Raw genomic sequence first — 23,681 nt, forward strand, 5'->3', positions numbered from 1 at the left:
ACATATTGCATGTGTACATTCATATATTCAAATATCAATGTTTTTTTCTTCAAAACTAAAATCACACTGTATATAGAATATTCATATCCTTTTTTCCCATTAAAGGTATTATTAAGAGCATATTTCCCTGTTGTCAAATATCCTTAGAACACATATTTAAAAGACAGCATAATCATCCATCCTGTGATTGTATTATATTTAATCCATAATCTGAGATATGTAGTTTGCTTTACATTTTACATTATTTTAAATAAGAGCTCAATGAATATCATTATCAGTTTTTTACTATATCATCTTTGACTGTTTCTTTAGAAGAGTTCTAAGAATTACTGCCTCAAAGGGAATCGTCAGTTTTAGGGCTTGGATATGTTGCTTTCCAGACAACATGTACCGTCTACACCATGACCAGTGCACGAATGTTACTGCCCTCATTCCTGCCAGCCTTGAGTGGAAAGAAAAAAGCAAAAGAACAGATTTAAATTTTTATAGCTCTGACTCCTAGTAAATCTAAACATTTAGTAAAGCTAACCATTTTTTTCCTTTGTAGTTCTCTGAATTGTGTCTTTTACTCACTTTTCAATTCAAAGTGGCAGCATTTTTCTTATTTATAAAAACCCTTTGTATGCTATCGACTCTCACATTGTCTCACATTTGCTGAAAACCATTTCTCTGTTATCACCTGCTTCCAAAATGCAGTTTTTGTTTGGAGGGCAGAGATTATAGTTTCATATAACATTTATAATTTTTTATACAGAATGTTTATTCTTTAAAAATAAATATCCATATGCATATTTTTGTAATCTGATTTTACATTTGGCCATTAACTCATCTACAACTTACTTTGATTTATAATATACAGTGTAAAGTGAAGTTCTGTCTTTATCCTCCAGAGTAATGACTGAGTTGCCATCCCTACTTTTACTGTTTCCTTTATAACAGCACAGTAATTTCTTATACCAGGGTCTCTTCTGGTACCACTTTTTCTGATTTATCAATCTAATAATACTTAATCCAGTAGCACCCACACTATATTTTAATATGCTGAATATCTACTTATTCTCATAGCAATTCTTAAGTCCCTCTTTAAAAATCTCATTGAAATTTAGTTTGAATTTACATGCAATCTCATGGGAAGAATTCTTTTTACAGTTTACAGTCTTTCCATCCAAAACAGACTTTTTTACTGAAATCCTTTAATTTTATGAAGTGTTTTTCTTGGTAGTGTTATTTCTACATATTTTGGGTCTAGTTACTACTGTAATGGAAAATATTCCATATTTTCTAACTACTGTATTCTGGTATCAGAGATATCTATTGGCTAGTGTATGTTTATCTTACATCTGACCATTTCACTTACCTTTATTAATTTGTGTATTTTAGAGTTGATTTTCTGGAGCAGTTAGGTACTGTAGCCGTATCCTCTGCAAATTGTCTTGTCTCTTTCCCAGTGCATTTCTGAGTCCTGTCTTATTGTATTGTTTACCACTCCCAGCAGCATGCAGTTCTGGGATGTAACACTTAATGAAAAAGGCTTTCCCTAATGAAGAACTGTTTTTAAATAGCAGTTGATTGTACCTTTAGACTGGAACCATCTTGTCTTCCTGCAGCTAAGCTCTCTGAGATTCTTTTTCATTAATCACTTTAACAGAGTATTTGAAATATGCATTTGGTTCCTTTTATTCTGAACAGGTAGTATCCCAGTGTCAACAGAGAATTCAGACCAATTGAACTAACCAGAGCTAGATTGTGTTCAACTTTTGCTTTGCGTTTATAATATTACTGTTCATGTTACAACCAGCAAACCATTTATTTTGTCTTCTCTGATAGGAGAAAGTATATTTAAAAACATAAATGGAGCATAATAATAATATATTACTATGTGTCTTATGGTATGTTTCCCATTCAATTTTTGGTAATCTTAAAATTCTAAACAGTTATATACATTTTGTGGGTTTTCTCACTGCATCTCCAAAATGTCCACATTGGCACTTGTGAGAAAACAAAGACAATTATTTCATTATTACCCAGCAACCTAAAATGCTAAACTGCATCTGGGATAGTTTAGGATTATGAAAGAAACAGCACAGCATGTGACCCTGCCATACAGAGTCCTTTGGCACATATCAAGAATAAATGGTTTGGGTTTTTTTTTAATTGTAGAAATCATCTGGTGAAAATTTAGGGCCACCCAATAACTCCTTTTCTTTGGAGCTGTCATTTTCACTTTCATTAAGAAGTCAGACTTTGAGAGGGTCAGATGGCATTCTCATAACCAGGTCCCTGTACTGTTTCATCGAATTCCAGGCACTGTGGGACCCACAGCTGGCTGAACTTCAACTCTTAGGCAGCAGAAGCACTCTCTCCTCATGGACTGCAGTAGTCAGCTAAAATGTTGCAAGTTGCAATAGCTGTGGAACTTAATTTCAAGATCAATTTTAAGGCTTTTGGGAAAATAGAGATAAACAGTGTCAAATGACTCTTATGATTAAGCAGAAATATACATCAAGTCTGTAGCATTTTAAAATAACTCATTTCTATTCAGAGCCAAAGGTTATGACTTACCCCTAAGTAGGAGACCTGAACTAAGAAGCAGGACCTCTGTTGACCCCCAACTCTCCTAGGGAGATCAACTAGACAAGCCACTATAACTCTTGGAAAATCATTTTTATCTGTAAAATGAGGGTGTATGGCTACTAGATTTTTCTCCAGGTCATTCCTCCCCTACTTCTACCATTTTATGTTTCAATTTAGTAACTGTAGAACATAGTCCTACAGTGACTAAAGGAAAACAAATTTCAACAAAAGTAAGACCTTTTGATTAAAATAAGTGTGGCTCAAGACAATTCTGGTACCCTTGACTGACTTTTTGTGCATATCATGCATCATGTAAATCGCTAGTTAAAATCATATGAGTTTTCATTGGGAAATAGCTTGAAGATTATGAGACCAAATGTCTCAAACTACGGAAAACAAAAAAAGGGAGTCAAAGAAGTAAGTTATCTATAACTAGCCCATGTCATTAGAAAATCTCTTTTCATCAATCACAAAATAGCTCTTTTTAGCATTTTTTTTTCCTGCCTGTGCATTCTTTCTAGTTCTTCACCAAAGAATATACAGCAAGAGAGATGAGGAACCTTCATCCTTGGTCTGGAATTCTTCAAGCTTGCTTGCATCTTTTAAAACTTATGTGTAGTTTTCTTTTGTTGAGTTGCCCATTGGCCTATGGGTAGGATGCAATTTTAAATCTATTATCTGTGCCTGAAGTACCTGCTTTGTAATCCAAGATGAGATGCTGATAAAATTGTGCCAGATGCCCTAATGATGTTTCTTTCTGGCTCCAGAATCTCAGAGGTACTCAGTGGCTTTAATGACCTTGGATGAGAGAGGCAGTCTGGTCAGGACATTGAATAACAGCCCTCTTTTCTTTTCTGCCAACAGCGTAAAAATTCTCATTTTTCTATAAATCCAACATTTTTATTATTATGCATATTTAATTGCAATCAGTTTTTTTTGTTTTGTTTTTAGTTTCTGCAGTGGTTTTGTTCTTTGAATTCTGGATTATTTGTCATTTCCCACAAAGCAACTATACATGTACTTTGAAGACAAGGTCCCGACTAGGAGTTACATGCTTGATACTTATGTAATTGAGGTTCCCCCCCAGAAAAGCAAGAATTCATCTCTGGGCTTATAGCCACATTAAACATTATTCCATCTCACTGCATTAGAAGCTCTTAAGGAAAACTCTCACTGCGTAAGGGGGAGAAAAAGCCTATTTTTATCCCAAATTCGAGTTAACACTTACTTGCTTAAAATCCCTTTTTCCAAGTGTTATTCTGATTTCTTTTGGAGGCCCCTGTGACCCTGAGTGCAGTGAGGTGGGCTGTGATGGGCCAGGACCCGACCACTGCAATGACTGTTTGCACTACTACTACAAGCTGAAAAATAACACCAGGTAAGAGAGATGCCCCAGCAGGATACCTGAGGCGCGCTCCCTGGTGCCAGTTCCTGGGAGCTCCCACAGTTCCCCAGGGGCAGGGTGTTCCATGGTCTCCCACCAGATGCTGCTGCACAGGCCCCTACACCTCGCTGCATCATTTGAATAGTGAAACTGACACTGAATTACAAAACACCCGATTTGGATCTGTAGGCTAGGCAACTGCAGAGGTCTTTTCTCACATTTCAAAGGATGATGGGGAGGGACTAGTTACGCACATGCCTTCTAGATCTTCCCTTCTAGACCTTTCCATCCCACTGATGCCCCACAGCTGCACTTTCCCCCCAGGAAATGGATGCCTTTCTGAATTCCTCAAAGTGTAAGCTTTCCATGTAGCAAAGCTACTGGTCCCTGTGCATTCTCACTACTCTGCTCTGGACAGTAAGGTGGGCCTGCTTGAACCCATGCTTCTGAGCCCCTGGCTTCTGCCTCGAGCGGATATGTATCCACAGGGAAGGCTGTGGAACACACTGCTCATCAGAAGCCATGTTCTTCCAGGCTGTTTCCCACATCCCTAACACCTCTCCCTCCTGTTTCAGAAGGAAACTCACTCTAGGAAGCCAACCTGGTATCCACACTCCAGTCACCCAGGAGGGTCCCATTCCTGTCACATCCATGCTGGAATTTCAGTTCCTTAAAGGGAATATAAAGCAAAAATTAAATTTAAAAAGAATTTTTAATTAAAAATAAATTTTTTAAAAGGAAAAGTCCTTGGCTACCCCAGCCCCTCTCATTATCTCCTAGACTGGCAAATGCCTGACATTTAATTAGTACTCAGTAAATACTTGTTGGAGAAGGCAATGGCACCCCACTCCAGTACTCTTGCCTGGAAAATCCCATGGACGGAGGAGCCTGGTAGGCTGCAGTCCATGGGGTCGCTAACAGTTGGACACGACTGAGCGACTTCACTTTCACTTTTCACTTGCATGCATTGGAAGAGGAAATGGCAACCCACTCCAGTGTTCTTGTCTAGAGAATCCCAGGGACAGCGGGGCCTGATGGGCTGCCGTCTATGGGGTCGCACAGAGTCGGACACGACTGAAGCAACTTAGCAGCAGCAGCAAGTACTTGTTAAATGAATAAATAAAGCCCAGATCTTCAGTTATGGGCAAACAAAGAAGTTATTTTTTTTTTATCATAAACAGCATTAAATTTTCAAATACATTTTTTTTTTCTTGGCTATGCCACACAGCTTGCAGGATCTCAGTACCCCAACCAGGGACTGAACCCAAGCCACATAAGTGAAAGCCCAGAATCCTAACCACTAAGCCAGTAGGGAACTCCCTAAATATATGAATTTAGACAATAGCATACATACCCCAGAATTCATATAACAATACACAACAATAGAAGTTAATCCTTTATATAGGGATTTTTGCATAAAATCTTGGTTCACATGTCTTCCCTTCAACCCAACAGACAACCTTCCTGTTGAGACTCAGTTTCTAACCATCATCCCCTTTAAAGAGCTAGACCCAAACTGGAAGACGGTTTGGACCAAGACATTCCTTGCTTGGTGGACTTGGTATTATGTAACTGCAGTGCTATGTCAGCACCCTACATATGAGAAGGCTTTAACCAACAGAATTTGGCCCTTTGGATGTGGTATTACCATCACGGTTTAAAAAGGATTTTGAGAATGAGGACAGCTGTGTGCTCAGCACCTCACTCACTCAGGACTGAATCTCTGGTGACACTCCTCTTCTTTATCATCCCACAACGCAGAATCTGTGTCTCCAGCTGCCCTCCTGGCCACTACCACGCTGATAAGAAGCGATGCAGAAAGTGTGCCCCCAACTGCGAGTCCTGCTTTGGAAGCCATGGGGACCAGTGCCTGTCCTGTAAATATGGATACTTCCTGAATGAAGAAACCAACAGCTGTGTCACTCACTGCCCTGATGGATCATATCAGGACACCAGTGAGTTGATTCCCAAATTTGGTTTTTAGAGAGGAAATATAAGGTTTTCACTTGAACGACCTTGGGAGGGATAGTCCTCATGAAATCTAGGCCTTTCTTAATATCAAAAAAGAGCTAGTCAGTTCTTAGGAGAACACTAGAATATTTTGTAAAAATTAATTTTAGAAAGTCTTGCAAAAAATATTTTCTGTAAAAATGCCTGTAACTAACTCCTTCAAGGGGTGCTCTGCCTCACCCTCAGGTTCACTGACTTGCTAGGAGGACCCACAAGACTCAGTATATAATTGTACTCAAGAACTCATGGTTATAACTTACTATAGTAAAGAGATACAGAGTAGAATCAGCAAAGGGGAAAGGCATACAGGACAGTCTGGAGGAAACTAGGTGCAAGCTTCCAAGAGTTTTCTTCCAATGGAGTGACACAGGATACATCCCATCCCCCATCAAAAATCTGTGATTATGTGTGAATGTCAGCTACCAGGGAACCTCCCTAGAGTTTCAGCACCCAGAGTTGTAACTGGGATCTGGTCATGAAAGCTCCTCTGATGGCTCAGTGGTAAAGAATCCACTTGCCAATACAGGAGACGTGGGTTCGATACCTGGGTTGTGAAGATCCCCTGGAGAAGGAAATGGCAATCCACTCCAGTATTCTTACCTGGGAAATCCCATAGACGGAGGAGCCTGGCAGGCTACAGTCCATGGGGTCTCAAAAGAGCCAGACCTGACTTAGTGACTGAACAAAAACATGAAGGCACCCTGTGCCTGTACCATACCAAAATTCCAGACTCTGCAAAGGAAAGCAGGTATTCAATACAAACCATGTTGTTTCTACAGTTTAGGCACCATGAGCCACTCTAGTCAGGGTAGTGGGAAACTTCATGAAATCCAACTTTCCAGATGTCAGCCATGGGCCAACCTTACAAGGATAGCAGCCAGGCCTGTTTTTTTTCTGCACACTAAGCAAAGGAAACAGACTTTTATGATATCAGTAAGGTGTAAATAGACACTGGAAATTTATCAGAGAGTTATTTAACCCATCAATAGAGGAATCTAAAGGTGATAAATGGGTTCAAAGATTATCAGGTATCACAGTCCACCAGGAAAGGCAAATGAACTCCATTTGCTGAGGTAGAGAAAAAACTGAATAAATTTCATACATAGGAATACAATTAGAATTTTGGAAGGTTATTTTTTCAAATGGGCATAACTCACTTGTAACTTTTATCAAACAAAAATTTATAAATTAACATGTAACTTCACAGAATGTGGGCTCTAATCAAATGTCATTAGTGAACAGACAAGGCACACTCCCTAGAGAATCCAGTAATCTTCAGGCACACCTCTTTTTAGAGAGTGCTCTATTATAGCTCTGGTAAGGACTGTAGGAATTTTTTGCTTTATTTCTGAGCCCTGGATAATTTATCTGAATGAGAGTGTCACACCACAGTATGACAGTGAAATTTCTTGTTTCTACCCAACCTAAGAAAAAAGAAAACCCAACTTTAAAGGAACAAGAGTTGTTTTTTTTTTTCCCAAAAGCAGCAAGAATTTTCAAGTGGATACCTTTGCTCCTTAAGCAGTTTTTTGATTCAAACACAGGCAGCACTTCTCTATGAGGGAGATGGGGCTTTTGACTTACTTTAGAGCGATGGGGAGGGGTTCCAGCTGTAGTTTTTATTTTCCCTCAAGTTTGGAACATGATCTGCAACCTGATGGAAAAAGGAGAAAAAGAATGTGGAGCAGACCTAAGGGCTCAGAAGTAAGTAGTATTCCTTGAAGAAAAAATTCAACCTTCTGTCAAGAAGGCTAAACCTTGGAAAAGACGCCCAGCCCCCAGGAATGGTTGTGAGCCAGCTCTTCTCCCATCGTGTGCCCTGGGGGCACGTCTGAGCCACCGCCACTGGCAAGAACCCCAGGACCGGGCACACCCTGTATCAAGAGGATGACGACCAGCACACACTGAGGAAAGAGGCAACGGGCACCAGTACTAAAGCAGCCCCTGCACCAAATACGTTAAACCCACACAAGCTACACATGAACTCCCCCACACAGCCCTCCAAGACCACATAGGTCATTCTTTCTCCTAAACTCACAAGGTAAGAGAAGTAAAATGAAGACGAGAGGAACTACTCTCAGTTAAAAGACCAAGAGAATTCCCCTGAAAGAACAATGAAACAGACCTTTTCAGCCTAATAGACACCAGTTTTTGAAAGGAGATAATGAAAATACTGAAGGAACTAAGAAAGGCTGTTGATAGAAATGCAGAATGCTGTAAAAAGGAACTAGAAACTATAAAGAAAAATTACAAAAATTCATTTACAGAGATGAAAGCTGAGCTAATGGCAATGAACAGCAGAATGAACATTACAGAAGAATGAATAAGTGATCTGGAAGACTGAATTATTTCCATTATCCTATCAGGACAGCAGACAAAGCCAAATGGGAAAAAAAAAAAAAAAAAAAAAAAAACTAGAAACAATATAAGAGATATATGGGATAGTATAAAACATGCCAATGTACACATGATAGGGATTCCAGAAGGGGAAGAAAAAGAAAAGGGGATAGAAAATGTATTTTAAGAAATAATGGCAGAAAACTTCCCAAACCTAAAGGAAACAGGTTATCAAGGTACAGGAAGCACAGAGAGTTCGAAATATGATAAACCCAAACGGATCCACACCAAGACATATTATAATAAAAATGGCAAAATTTAGAGAGAGGATTCTAAAAGCAACAAGAAAAAATCAGAGTTAATGACAAGAAAACCCCCATAAGGCTATCAGCTCATTTCTCTACAGAAATGTTGCAGGCTGGAGGGAGTGGCAAGATATAGTCAAAGTCCTGAAAGGGAAAAAAAACCCTGCAACCTAGGATACTCTACCCAGCAAGATTACCATTTAGAATAGAGAGATAAAGAATTTCTCAGATAAAAATCAAAAGAATACAACAATACTAAACCTATCCTAGGACTTCTCTGGTGGCTCAGACAGTAAAGTGTCTGCCTACAATGCGGGAGACCCAGTTTCAATCCCTGGGTAGGGAAGATCCTCTGGAGAAGGAAATGGCAACCCACTCCAGTATCCTTGCCTGGAAAATCCCATGGACGGAGGAGCCTGGTAGGCTACAGTCCATGGGGTTGCAAAGAGTCGGACACGACTGAGCGACTTCACTTTCACTTTCAAACCTATCCTAAAGGAAATATTAAGGTCTTATCCAAATAGAAAAGAAATAATCTATAGGTAAGAGAAAATCACAGTTGGAAAGTACAGTGATAGTTCCTCAGTCGTGTCTGACTCTGTGATCCCATAGACTATACAGTCTATGGAATTCTCTAGGCCAGAATACTGGAGTGGGTAGCCTTTCCCTTCTCCAGGAGACCAGGAACCCAGGTCTCCTGCATTGCAGGTGGATTCTTGAGCAGCTGAGCCACCAGGGAAGCCCAAGAATATTGGAGTGGGTAGCCTATCCCATCTCCAGCAGATCTTTCCAACCCAGGAATCAAACCGGGGTCTCCTGCATTGCAGGTGGATTCTTTATCAACTGAGCTATCAGGAAAAAACCAGGGCTGCCATTTTGCACACAAACTGATACGCCAGTACATAGATTTAAAATTAAATCAAAAAATTTCTATGAAAGTAACGACAATTACAATGAATAGCAAAAGGATGAACATGAACATTTTGCTGAAAGTTTTACCTCATTTTCAGTTCGAAGGATTAGTTAACAAAAGCAACCACTCATTGCACACACAATGAACAATTTTAATATTTTAACAGAGGATTATTTGACTTAGTTTCAATTATATAGTCATTAAAAGAAAAGAAATAGAATCAATAGAGAAGTAACAACGTACATTATCACCAAATTGGGCCAACAACCTACATCTAGACTTGAATAGTGCTTTAAAGTCCTAAATGACAGCAATCTCGAGTCCCAGTTGGAAAACGGTCCCAGGAAGTGTACACTCCACAGGTTAAGACTTGAAATTGCAGTTTTGAGAGCTCCTGCTTATAATCCCAGGCCAAAAACGGATACATTCATCACTTTGTATGCAAAACAGCAGCCTGCTTTTTTTCCTTTAACTTTTACAATGCTATTTGTTTCTCCTTGTGAGTCATAAGATTTCTTAGGCCCTGGAGAGGGGAGGGGGCTGGCCAGGCCCTCAAGGGCTTAAGAAAATTTCAAGACACACTAAACTTTCTTATGTAAAGTGCCCCTTAACTTTCCAGCAACAAGTGGTGTACTTATAGGCAGGCACATAGTCCTGGCAGGGTCAGAAGTCAGAGGCCTGCTGTCCTGCTTCTGAAGCCTGAACAAGACTACCTCTATTTTAATTTCCCTAACAATGAAGATATAAAAGAGGACATCAAAGTTATAAAATGTGGAGAAGAGTAAGAACGTGTAGATTTTTTACTTCTCCTAGGATGTGTTTGAGCTTATATGACTACCAGTCTAAGGTAAGTAGATATACGAAGGGGTTAACATAACTGAAAAACAGGATAACCACAAATCAAAAACATACAATAGATTCACAGAAACCAAAGAAAAGAGAACATTAAGTATAATACAAAAGAAAATCAAACGACAACAACAACAAAAAAAGATAAAGTGACAAAGAAGAAATTTAAAATCAATGAGAAAGCAAGGTTTAAAATGGCAATAAATACATATCTATCAATAATTACCTTAAATGTCAATGGTCTAAATGCTATAATCAAAATACACAGAGTGGCAACTTGATTAAAAAAATACAAGAGCCTACAATATGCTGCTTATAAAAGATCCATTTTTAGGGCAAAGGACACACAAAGATTCAAAGTGAGAGGATGGAAAAAGATATTTCATGCAGATGCAAATGAAAAGAAAGCAGGGGTCATAATACTCTCATCAGATGAAATAAACTTTAAAACAAAGGCCACAAAGAAAAATAAGGATACTGTATACACCACATCAACAAATTAAAGAATAAAAACCATATGATCATCTCAATAGATGCGGAAACAGCTTCTGACAAAATTCAACATCCATTTATGATAAAAATTCTCCAGAAAGTAAGCATTGAGAGAATATACGTCAACATAATAAAGGCCATATGTGACAGACCTACAGCTAACATCATACTCAACAGTGAAAAGCTGAAAGCATTTTCCCTTAGATCAGGAACAAGACAAGTAGGTCCACTTTTATTCAACATAGTTTTGGAAGTCCTAGCCATGGCAATCAGAAAAGAAAAGGAAGTAAAAGAAGTGGAAAAGAAATAAAACTGTCACTGTTTGCAAATGACATGATACTACACATAGAAAATCCTAAAGATGCTACCAGAAAACCACTGGAACTCATCAGTAAATTCAGGGAGTTGCAGGATACAGAATTAGTACACAGAGATTTGTTGCATTTCTATACATTAACAACAAAAATCAGAAAGTAAAATTAAGAAAACAATTCTATTTACCATCGTATCAAAAACAGTAAAATACCTAGGAGTTCTTGGACTGCAAGGAGATCCAACCAGTCCATTCTGAAGGAGATCAGCCCTGGGATTTCTTTGGAGGGAATGATGCTGAAGCTGAAACTCCAGTACTTTGGCCACCTCATGCGAAGAGTTGACTCATTGGAAAAGACTCTGATGCTCTGAGGGAGGAGGAGAAGGGGATGACAGAGGATGAGATGGATGGATGGCATCACTGACTTGATGGACATGAGTCTGAGTGAACTCTGGGAGTTGGTGATGGACAGGGAGGCCTGGCGTGCTGCAATTCGTGGGGTCACAAAGAGTCTGACACGACTGAGCGACTGAACTGAACTGAAACCTAAGGAAAGTACACTATAAACTATAAGACACTGATGAAAGAAATCAAAGATGACAAACAGATTGAAATATATCATGTTCTTGGGTTGGAAGAATCAATATTGTCAAAATGACTGTACTACCCAAGGCAAGCTACAGATTCAATCAAATTACCAATGGCATTTTGCCCAGAACTAGAACAAAAAAAATCGTAAGATTTGTTTAGAGATACAGAAGACCCTGAATAGCCAAAGCAATCTTGAGAAAGGAAAATGGAGCTGGAGGAATCAGGCTTATTGACTTAAGACTATATAACAAATCTATAGTCATCAAAACAGTGTAATACTGACACAAAAACAGAAATATAGATCAATGGAAGAGGATAAAAAGCCCAGAAATAAACCCACATACCTATGGCCAATTAATCTACAACAAAGGAGGCAAGACTATACAATGGACAAAAGACTTTTCAATAAATGGTGCTGGGAATACTGGACAGCTATATGTAAAAAATAAAAACAAACCAAAAAAATGAAATCAGAACATTCTTTAACACGATACACAAAAATAAACTCAAAATGGATTAAAGACCTAAATGTAAGACTGAGTACTATTAATATAAAACTCTTAGAGGAAAACATAGGCAGAACATTCTTGAGACATAAATCACAGCAATATCTTTTCTGATCCATCTCCCAGATGGAAGTAAAAACCAACAAATGTTACCTAATTAAACTCAAAAGCGCTTGCACAGTGAAGGAAACCTAAGCAAAACGAAAAGACAGCTCACAGAATGGTAAAAAAAAAAAAAAAAAATGCAACCAGAAAGGGATTAGTCTCCAAAATTTACAAATGGGCAGGAGACCTAAATAGACACTTCTCCAAAGAAGATATACAGATGGCCAAGGAGCACATAAAAAGATGTTTAACATCATTATTAGAGAAATACAAATCAAGACTACAAGACATATCACCTCACACCAGTCAAAATGGCCATGATCAAAAAATCTATAGACAATAAATGCTGGAGAGGGTGTGGAGAAAAGGGACCTCTCCTACATTGTTGGTAGGAATGTAAATTGGTAGAGCCTCTATGGAAAACAGAATGGCAGTTCCTTAAAAAACTAAAAATACAGCTACCATATGATCCAGCAATCCTACTCTTGTGCATATATTCATAGAAAAACATGGTTTGAGAGAGTACATGCCACCCCAATGTTCACTGTAATACTGTTTACAATAACCAAGATATGGAAGAAACCTAAATGTCAATCAAAAGATGAATGGATAAAGAAGATGTGCTACATATAAACAATGGAATATCCCTCAGTCATTTAAAGGAATGAAATAATACGATTTGCACCAACATGGATAGACCTGGGGAATATCATACTAAGTGAAGCAAGACAAAGACAAATATCATATGATATCATTTATATGCAGAATCTAGAAGAAATGATACAAATGAACTTATTTACACAACATAAACAGACTCACAGACTTAGAGAATGAATGTATGGTTACCAGAGGGAAGGGTGAAGGGCAGAGATAGATTGGGAGTTTGGGATTGACATGTATATACTACCATATTTAAAATAGATAACCAACAAGCACAGGGAATTCTGCTCAATATTCTGTAATAACCTAAGTGGGAAAAGAACTTGAAAAAGAATAGATACATGTATATATATAACTGAATCACTTTGTTGTATACCTGAAACTAACACATTATGAACCAACTTCAATATTGTGTTCCAATATAAGATAATTTTTTTAAAAAGCTTCCTTACTGTTTTAAAAAAAAAATCTCAAATAAACACTTTTATCTACCACTTAATAAAATTAGAAAAAGAAGAATAGGGACTTCCCTGGTGGCACTGTGGATGGGAGTCCCACTACCAATGCAGAGGACACAGGTTCGATTCCTGGGCCGGATGGATTCCACAGGCCGTGGAGCAACTAGGCCCATACACCACAACTCCTGAGCCTGTGTGCTGCAGCTACTGCTGAATCCCATGTGCCTAAGTCTGTGTTCTGCAACAAAAGAAGCTCCACAATGAGAAACCTGCGCACCACACTAAAGAGTAGCATCCACTTACTGCAACTAGAGAAAGCCCACACAAAGCAACAAAGACCCAGCACAGCCAAAAATAATATTTAAAAAGAAAAAGAACAAACAAAATCTAAAGTCAGTAAAGGAAGGAATAAAGATCAGAGAAGAAATAAAACAGAGATTTTAAAAAAAAAATAGAAAAAAGTCAATAAAACCAAGAGCTAGTTATTTGAAAGTATAAACAGGATTGACAAACCTCAGACCAGGCTCATCAAAAAGAAAAGAGAGACAATCCAAATAAAATAAATGAAAAAGGAAACATAACAACTGATACAGAAATTCAAAAAACCATAAGGGAATGCTATAAACACTTATATGCCAACAAATTTGACAATCCAGAAGTGGACAAATTTCTGGAAACAAACATCCTACTAAAATTGAATAAAAAAGAAAGATAATTCGAAAAGACCAATCACTAGAACTGAAATAGAATCTAATTTAAAAACTCTCAACAATGTATGGCTACCAATGGAAGGATGAGGGGAGTGGGATGAATTAGGAGATTGGGATTAACATATATATGCTGCTATGTATAAAATAGGTAACTAATGAGTACTTACTGCATACCACGGGGAACTCTACTCAGTGCTCTGTGGTGACCTAAATGGGAAGGAAATTCAAAAAGAGGGGATATATGCATACATATAGCTGATCCACTTTGCTGTATAGCAGAAACTAACACTACATTGTAAAGCAAATATACTCTAATAAAAACTAATTTTAAAAAATTGAGTAACCACTGGAGTAAAAAAAAAATACCTCTCTACAAACAAAAGTCTAGGACCAGATGACTTTACAGGTGAATTTACCAAACATACAAAGAGGAACTTATACTGATCCTTCTCAAGCTCTTGCAGAAAACTGAAGAGGAGGGAACACTCTCAAAGCCATTCTTTGAAGCTATCACCTTGATACCAAAACCAGACAAAAATACCACCAGAAAAGAAATTTACAAACCAGTATCTTTGATGAATATAGATGCAAAAATTCTCAACAAAATATTAGCAGCTGAATCTAACAACACATCAAAAAGATCATACACCACAACCAGTGGGATTCTTCTGAAGTTCACAAGGATGGTTCCACATATGCAAATCAATCAGTGTGATACACCAAATAAACCAAAGACAAAAAACACATGATCATCTGAATAGATGCAGAAAAAGCATCTCACAAAATTCAACATCCATTCATGATAAAAACCCTTACCAAAGTAAGTACAGAGAGAATATATCTCAACATAATAAAAGCTACTTAATGACAAATCCACAGCCAATATAATACTCGATGGTAAAAAGCTGAAAGCCTTCCTGCTAAATTCAGGAACAAGACAAGGATACCTACTCTTACCTTTTCTAGTCAACATACTAGGAAGTCCTAGTCACACCAATCACACAAGAAATAAAAGGCATTCAAGTTGGAAAGGAAGAGGTAAAATTGTCCTTATATGCAGATGATGATAACCCTGAAGACTTCACACAAAAACTACTAGAACTGATGAATGAAGTCAGCAAGGTAGCAGGATATAAGATTAACATACAGAAATCAGTTCCACTTCTTTATACCAACAATGAAATAAGAAAGGGAATGTAAAAAAAAGAACTTTTTAAAATTGCGCCCCCAAAATTAAAGACTTAGGATTAAACCTGACCAAGGAGGTGAAAGACTCATTTGCTGAGAACTATAAAACATTAATAAAGGAAATCAAAGAAGATTCAAAGAAATGAAAGATATCTCATGCTCTTGGGTTGGAATAATTAATATTGTTAAAATGGCCATACTTACCAAAGCAATCTATAGGTTTAATGTGATCCCTAAATTACCAAAGGTCCAATACTTTGACCACCTGATGTGAACAGCTGACTCATTGGAAAAGACCCTGATGCTGGGAAAGATTGAGGGCAAAAGGAGAAGGGGGCGACAAAGGATGAGATGGTTGGATGGCATCATTGACTCAATGGACATGAGTTTGAGTAAACTCTGGGAGATAGTGAAGAACAGGAAAGCCTTGTGTGCTGCAGTCCATGGGGTCACACAGAGTCACACATGACTGAGCTACTGAACAACAAATCAAGTTACCCATAACATTAGGTCTCCTGCATTGCAGACAGATTCTTTACCAACTGAGCTACCAGGGAAGCCCAGAACTAGAACAGATAATCCTAAAATTCATATGGAACCATAAAAGACCCAGAATTGCCAAAACAATCCTGAAGAAAAAGAACAAATCAAGAGGTATAACCCTCCAGACTTCAGACAATACTACAAAGCTACACTAATCAAAACATTATGATATTGCCATCAAAACAGACATATGGATCAACAGAACAGAATAGAAATCCCAGAAATAAACCCACACACCTATCATCAATTAATCTTCAGAGGAGACACATATATTCAGTGGAATGAAACAATCTCTTCAGCAAGTGGTGTTGGGAAAGTTGGACAGTCGCATGTAAACCAATGAAATTAGAATACTCCATTACATCATACACAAAAATAAACTCAAAACGGCTTGAAGACTCAAACATAAGCTGTAATACCATAAAGCTCCTAGAAGAGAGCCCAGGCAAAACATTCTCTGACATAAATCATACCACTGTTTCTTTAGGCTCCCAAGACAATAGAAATAAAAACAAAAACAAACAAGACCTAATCAAATTTACAAGCTTTTGCACAGCAAAGGAAACCATAAACAAAATGAAAAAACAACCTACAGAATGGGAGAAAATACCTACAAATGATCTGACCAACAAGGATTAATTTCCAAAATATACAAACAGTTTGTACAATTCAACAACAACAACAAAAAATCCAACTGAAAAATAGGCAAAAGACCTAAATACACATTTCTCCAAAGAAGAAATACAGATAGCCAATAGGCATATGAAAAGATGCTCAACATGGCTAGTTATTAGAGAAATGCAAGTCAAAACTACAGTGAGGTACACCTCACAATGGTCAGAATAACCATCATGAAAAACTTTGCAAAAGCAATGCTGGAGAGGATGTGGAGAAAAGAGAACCCTCCTACACTGTTGGTAGGAATGTAAGTTGATGAGCCACTGTGGAAAACATTATAGAGGTTCCTTATAAAACTAAAAATACAACTATCATATGATCCAGCAATCCCACTCCTGGGCATATATCCGGACAAAAGTGTAATTCAAAAAGATACATATACCCCTATGTTAATAGCACTATTCACAACAGCAAAGACATGGAAACAACCTAAATGTCCATTGACAGATGAATGGATAAAGAAGATATGGTGTGTATACACACACGCACACACATGCATGCACACACACACACAATGGAACAGTTCTCAGCCATAGAAACAAATGAAATAATGCCATTTGTAGCAACATGAATGCAACTAAAGATTATCATACTAAGTGAAGTAAGTCAGAAAGAGAAAGATAAATACCATATTATAACACATGTGGAGTCTAAAATAAGACACAAATGAACTTATTTATGAAACAAACAGAATCATGGACAAAGAGAACAGACTGGTGGTTGCCAAGGAGGAAGGGGCTGGAGAAGAGATAGACTGAGAGTTTGAGGTTAGCAGATGTAAGCTTTTATGCACAGAATGGATAAACAACAAGGTCGTACTGAATAGCACACAGAACTATATGGAATATCTTATGAAAAACCACAGTGGAAAAAGAAACTTTAAAAAGAATGTGTATAAAATGTATAATTGAATCACTATGTGTGCGGCAGTAATAAACACTGTAAATCAACTATACTTTAAAAAAGTTTTAAAGTAATATTCCTTGAGGAAAAAAATCAAAATTCTATCAAGAAGACTGAGCCTTGGAAAAGAAATCTAGTTGGTACCGGACAGGAAAATGATAATTGAGACAATCAGTTCTTTTGCCAGAGCCTGGAAGGTTGATAATTAAAGAAGGCTATTTAAACAATTACTTCACTGATTCACCTGAAGAAGGGAAAGGCTACCCATTCCAGTATCTGGCCTAGAGAATTCCATGGACTGCATAGTCCATGGGGTTGCAGACAGTCACAGATGATTGAGCAATTTTCAGTTCACTCACTGATACAAGTGGTCTGTGCATCTCTCCCCTTCTAGGCAATTGCCTTTTGTTTTAATTTCCTCCTTTAGTAAGTCCATTTACATATAGCATAGTGATATGTATGTGACTAGCAATAATTACTGCCAACATATCTACAGTTCCCTTGAATAAGGTCATTAACTCCTCAAGGGCAGCTCAGCGGTAGTCATCATTGTAATATTTAGTTAACAAATGAACAGAGATTGTGAACTTGCCCACTAGCAATGCTAAGAGCAGAATGCCATGCTAGGTCCTCTGGCTTCAGGTCCTATGTCATGTCCAGCATTCTCGATGACCCTAAGATGGGGAGCTCATAGATGGTGAAGAACTTAGTATTTCATGCCGAGGAGCTCAGAATTCTGAAAGGAGCTAGACCTCTTCCTAGAGGTCCTTAGAGGGATCCGGTGAAGCAGTGCTTCTCTGGATCCCTGAAGAACACCAACGTTTAAAGAGCAGACAGAGAAGCCTATGGACAAAGCCTCATTCAGTTCTATATATACCTGAAATTAGGATCCACCGGCATCTCAGAGAAGAGATCAAAGTCTCCAGGAAAATGTCACCTGAGGTAAAAGGCCTTACTTAATATAACATCACCATTTTCCACTACAGGACAGTAACGTACTTGCCATCCCCCCTCAAGCCTCCCCAAGTCCCAGTGTTTGGTATTAAACAAGAAAGCCAGTATTCACAGTGTATTTGTTCATTCAAATGTTTCTGTTCTCCAGAAATGTAAGTGTTGTCTGAAATATAGTAACATTTATATTGATTCCACAGCTTCTATAAACTTTAAGACAATAAAACAATGCAAGAAATAATCAACCCTTACCTTGCAATCTTAAAAGCAGGTTCCCCTTTTCAGTGTAGTTCATCGGAGTAGTCATTAAAGCTGTGAGCATGAGGTCTACCATTCCGTTCTTCCGCTGCTAGTGTTGCCTCTCTGTACTTACTAGTGATGTGCCCCAGCTTTATAAGTGAGATTTGCACAATTGGAAGTTAGGAAACTCTGCTTGGGAAAGAGAATAGGAAAAAGAAAAAACCAATAAACTATTTAAGAATTAAGTGGGCTGTAGCTTTCTTGTCTACAAACTGGTAGATATTACTAAGGTATTTCCCAATGCTATATATTCCTACCTGTATTTGATTTGATGAGAAGTGATAGCAAATGTTGAGTCTGGGGCTTTTCCTACAATTTCCTACTCAAGGCCATGTATACTATAGCATACATTAGCAAACATTAGAGCATATGCTTTTATGAAATCCAGCTGACCAACTGATTTATAACCTTGTTCCTTTTTTTTTTTTTTTAACAGAGAAAAATCTTTGCCGGAAGTGCGATGAAAACTGCAAGACATGTACTGAATCTGACAACTGTACAGAATGCAGGGAGGGGTTAAGGTAAGAGAATGAAAGATTTCACCAAGTAACGTAGCCCAAGGACTTCTCAATAAATTTGAAAAAAATTAAATAGGTAGCTCTCTTATAAGTCACCCTTGGTTTGACTCCCATTCAGACACTTGATTGCTATTTGCATTATCTCTATCATTTTATGTGAAAAATTGGATGCTACCTTGGCTTCAGAAGGTTTATAAGCCAAATAAAATTCTCTTTAGAAAAGATGGCTCAACTACAAGTAAATAAATGGCCATTTGAGAGGCTTTCTTTGGGCTTTTTGACCGACCATGTATCAGTCAAGGATTACTGCGTAGGTAACATCAATGAATTATATTTAATCCCCCTGATTCATTCCTTTGATGGTTGAAACTATTCCCTTATCTTTATTATTTCTCTCCATATAGCCAATCATTGTCTTATCTTAAGCACCTCAGGCTGGTTCCATTATGCTGTGGTATGCACATAGATTTAATACCAGGGGATGTCATCCTTGAATGGATGAGACTTGCTCATTGCTAAAGCCAGACAGTTGATAGATTCTTGGAGAGAATCAAAGTGAAGTAGATATTCTTGATATCCTTAGAGAAGGTCAGATCATCCCATGCTGAGTGAGGGGCTGGACTCTGGCTATTACATAAAGCTAGAATTCTGCTCCATTCCATCCCTTTTAAGAGTTCCCTGATGGCTCAGAGGGTAAAGCATCTGTCTGCAATGCAGGAGATCTGGGTTCGATCCCTGGTCTGGGAAGATCCCCTGGAGAAGAAAATGGCAACCCACTCCAGTATTCTTGCTTGAGAACCCCATGGATGGAGAAGCCTGGTAGGCTACAGTCCACCGGGTCGCAAAGAGTCAGACACAACTGAGCGACTTCACTTAGTACCTCTATTTCCACTTTTGATCAAAGGCACAATAATCAGGGTTCAGGCAGTCTAGGCAGGCAATCCTTTACATTAATTAATAGGGGAACATCATTTTTATTTTGATTAATTATTTGTGGCTTTCTTTCTTGCCCCATAAATGCATTCAGTGTCCATTTGTTTTGTACCTTTCATCTGAAGACTTCAGTTTTGATAAATATCAGTCCAGTCAGCATCCTAGTACTTTTTGGAGAAGGAGCAGACTGTTATAATTTTTTAAAAAGGAAGATAAATGTGGGCTTAAATCTTTCTCTGCCATTTATCAGCTGTGTGATCTTGGTCAAGTCTGTTCACTCCTCTGAGCTTCAGTTTTCTCATCTATAAAAGGGTGATACTAACCTCAAAATTGGTGGATTATGATAAGGATTAATTGTGATAACATCTATAAAGCACTTATTCCAATATCTGACACTGAATTGGCCCATGAAAAATAAAAGATCAAGATTATTTTCTATATTTCTTAGGAAACATTTTATAGAGTAAAAAATGTTCTCTAATAGGAATAAGAGCCATATATATTAATTTTAAATACCTGAGTAGCCACATTAAAAGGAGTAAAAATATACAGGTGAAATTTATTTTAATGAAATCTTTAACCAAATATATCCAAAATATTATTTCAACATGTAATCAATATAAGACAATATGAAAGATAATCAGTGAGATATACTATATTTTGTTTGTAGTGCCCAGTCTTCGAAATCTGGTGTGTATTTCACCCTTAAAGCATATCTCAATTAAGACAGTAATATTTGGGGAAATACTTGATCTGTATATAGGTTTTATAAAAATTTAGTTGAAGTAGATTTTATTTTTATTTTTTTAATATTTTTTTTAATTTAATTTTATTTTTAAACCTGAAACACTGTATTAGTTTTGCCAAACATCGTTTTGAAGTAGATTTTAGATAGCCAAGTTGTTCCGCACTTATTTAAAAGTTTTCTGATAACTGAATCAAGTACCAATTTGTAAGATTGAGAGTGAAATGAACGAAAATAAAATGTTGAATTCTGTGCCTTGGCCACGCTAGCCACATTTCAAGTGCTCTCGAGCCCACAGGTGCTAGAGCATATGGGACGGCACACATCTAACTCAGCTGGCCCACCCCAGCATGAAGCCAGGACCGGGTCCGCTTACCGCGCCACCCCTGGAGTTTGGACGTGGCAGAGCGCATCAGGGTTCCCAGCGGTGCTCTGCTGCACGTCCCACTTAGCGCGTTCCCTCCTCACACACTGCACCCTCTGTCTCCAGCTGAGCAAGTGCCAGCCTCAGAAGCAATTTCTTTGTTAGAAAAACAAGGCAGCTTTAAAAAAAACAACAACTTTGATAAGTTTATCAGAGGTCCCATTTCCTCCCACAAACATTCATTTGATGCACTGTCCCTTTTTCCAGCTCTACCAAAAGGAAAGGGATTTTCTTTTATTGGCTTTTTAAATGACACCTCTCTGGCCAGAAGAGAAGATCTATGAATGAAATACACTTTCTGTCTTCTTGAGGCTCCCTGTGTTTTTCTTAGGGGCTTCTAGGGTTGACCATTTTGCCTCAAAAGACCTGTAAATTTTTAAATAGTGGCTAAGCAAACAGAAAAATATCTATGCATAAAATACTAGAAGGATATGAATTAAAATGTGAACAGGACTGTTTGGGATTCTTTTTCATCTACTTTGGTTTTGTTCTTTTCAAATTACTTTAAAGAGAAAAATAAATGTATAAAAATACTTACATACATATATTATAAAAAATAAAGGGAAAACTAAATGTTAGTTTTTAATAGTATGATCCATATACAAAGCACAGTCAAGTAACATGTGAATTGCAGCAATGTAGAGAAATGTATTTTCTATAAGAACACAGAAAGCATTTGACCCTGTTGCTTAGACACCCATTTTCTAGAACTGTCTACTGGGTGACATGGGATTATGGTAACAGTCTCACTACTGAGTTATTCCATGAGTAATGTTTGTATATTAAATGCTGTAAATTTTAGACATTTGTTTTTAAGCATCAATCTGTAGGCTATGAAAAACCTTACAGGTGTTAAAAAAATTAGAAGAAAAAAAATACACATTCCTCATTCGACATTCTAGCAACATATTAGCTAATGCCTAAGACTGCTATTTAGAGAAAACATAGCACAGATAACACCTAAAAATATTAAATGATAATGTAACTAAGAAAAGTTGAGATGTTTGGTGAAGCAGCAATATAAGTAAATAATTTTGCCAAATATTTCATTAGAGTTTAAAATTAACAAATAAAGCAATAGAAGCAAATGTATGTTAGGATTCTCTTGCTTTGGTCCAAGAGAAGAACTAAAATCAGAAACACTTAAAATTTTAAAAAGGCTATTCCTGGGATTTTGAGCTGAAGGTTGGGCAGGATAGTTGTACCCTTCTATTCAGGTGTAATTCATTTTACCACGTATTCCTACAACATATACAGTTACAGAACAACATTTAACATTTACAGTAACAACAGTTAGTCCACAACATTTATTGTGGAGTAGGTCTAGGAGATCTGGGATTGGTAGGCATATTGTTAGGGAAGGTGATTGTTTTGGTCCATAAAATACTTTTGAAAACCTCCAGGTTGTAAAATGTTGAGTAAAGAAAAAATGTGTCAGCCAGCCTAATAATTTAAGAGGAATGTCATCCAAACTTGTAGCACATGTATAGGCTACAGACTTATTACAGGCACAGAGAAGCAGTCTAGGCATCGGGAGGAGAAAAAGAGAGGGTACAGGGGCTATTTCTCCTGCTTTGAAGTTCTCCCAAATCCACTGACCTCTGGGGGAAACTGCATGTGTTGCATACGGCCTTGGGGAGTCATGACCTCTTTGCCTGACCACAGCCGTCTGTGTTTCCAGCCTGCAGGGGTCCCGGTGTGCCATCACCTGTGAGGACGGCTGGTACTTCAACGGCCAAGACTGCCAGCCCTGCCACCGCTCCTGTGCCGCCTGTGCTGGTACCTCCTCCCCCACCCTCTTGTTTCTTCCTCTGGCTCTGGTCTGGCTTTCATTTGTCTTTATCCATCAGTCATGCACACCCTCTTGGTAATTTTTTTAATTAGACTTACTTTTCTAGCTTTACTGAGGCATAACTGACAAAAATTATATACTTTAAGATGTACGTGTGATGTTTTGATATATATCATACAAGGTAATTAACATATTCATCACCTCACATAGTTTGTGTGTGATGAGAACACTTAAGATCAACTCTCTTAGTTGAGTTTTGAGTATACAGTACAGTATAGTATTGTATAGTACTGTACAATAGTATATAGTATATACTATTATAATATACTGTATACAATACTATATACTATACAATACTATTGTATAGTGTTGTATAGTTATCATGGCGTACGTTAGATTTCCAGAACTTATTCATCCTGCATAACTGAAACTGCACCCACGGATCCAGGTCTCATTTCCCCACCCCAGGTCCTTGACAGCCCCTCTTCTACTTCTGCTT

At 37.8% G+C, this 23,681-nt stretch overlaps 1 protein-coding gene and 1 long non-coding RNA gene across 6 annotated transcripts in view; one reads left to right on the forward strand and one right to left on the reverse strand.

The window, feature by feature from the left end:
• The window catches only part of PCSK5 (proprotein convertase subtilisin/kexin type 5), a 514,258-nt gene that overhangs the window by 331,998 nt on the left and 158,579 nt on the right, over positions 1-23,681 (forward strand). For all 5 annotated transcript variants that reach the window (XM_025281624.3, XM_025281617.3, XM_025281619.3 and 2 more), the window contains exons 15-18: positions 3,850-3,952; positions 5,720-5,913; positions 19,207-19,291; positions 23,072-23,169. In XM_025281624.3, coding sequence (XP_025137409.2) covers positions 3,850-3,952; positions 5,720-5,913; positions 19,207-19,291; positions 23,072-23,169 — 480 coding nt within the window. The remainder of the gene's footprint in view (positions 1-3,849; positions 3,953-5,719; positions 5,914-19,206; positions 19,292-23,071; positions 23,170-23,681) is intronic.
• Positions 2,191-5,783, reverse strand: LOC123332849. Its single transcript, XR_006549949.1, has 3 exons — positions 5,668-5,783; positions 4,546-4,627; positions 2,191-2,416 (listed from the first exon to the last, which is right to left on the reverse strand). It is a non-coding gene; the product is annotated as an uncharacterized LOC123332849 (long non-coding RNA).

Source organism: Bubalus bubalis, chromosome 3 (assembly GCF_019923935.1).
Source record: "Bubalus bubalis isolate 160015118507 breed Murrah chromosome 3, NDDB_SH_1, whole genome shotgun sequence".
In the NCBI taxonomy this organism is placed as follows: Eukaryota; Metazoa; Chordata; class Mammalia; order Artiodactyla; family Bovidae; genus Bubalus; species Bubalus bubalis.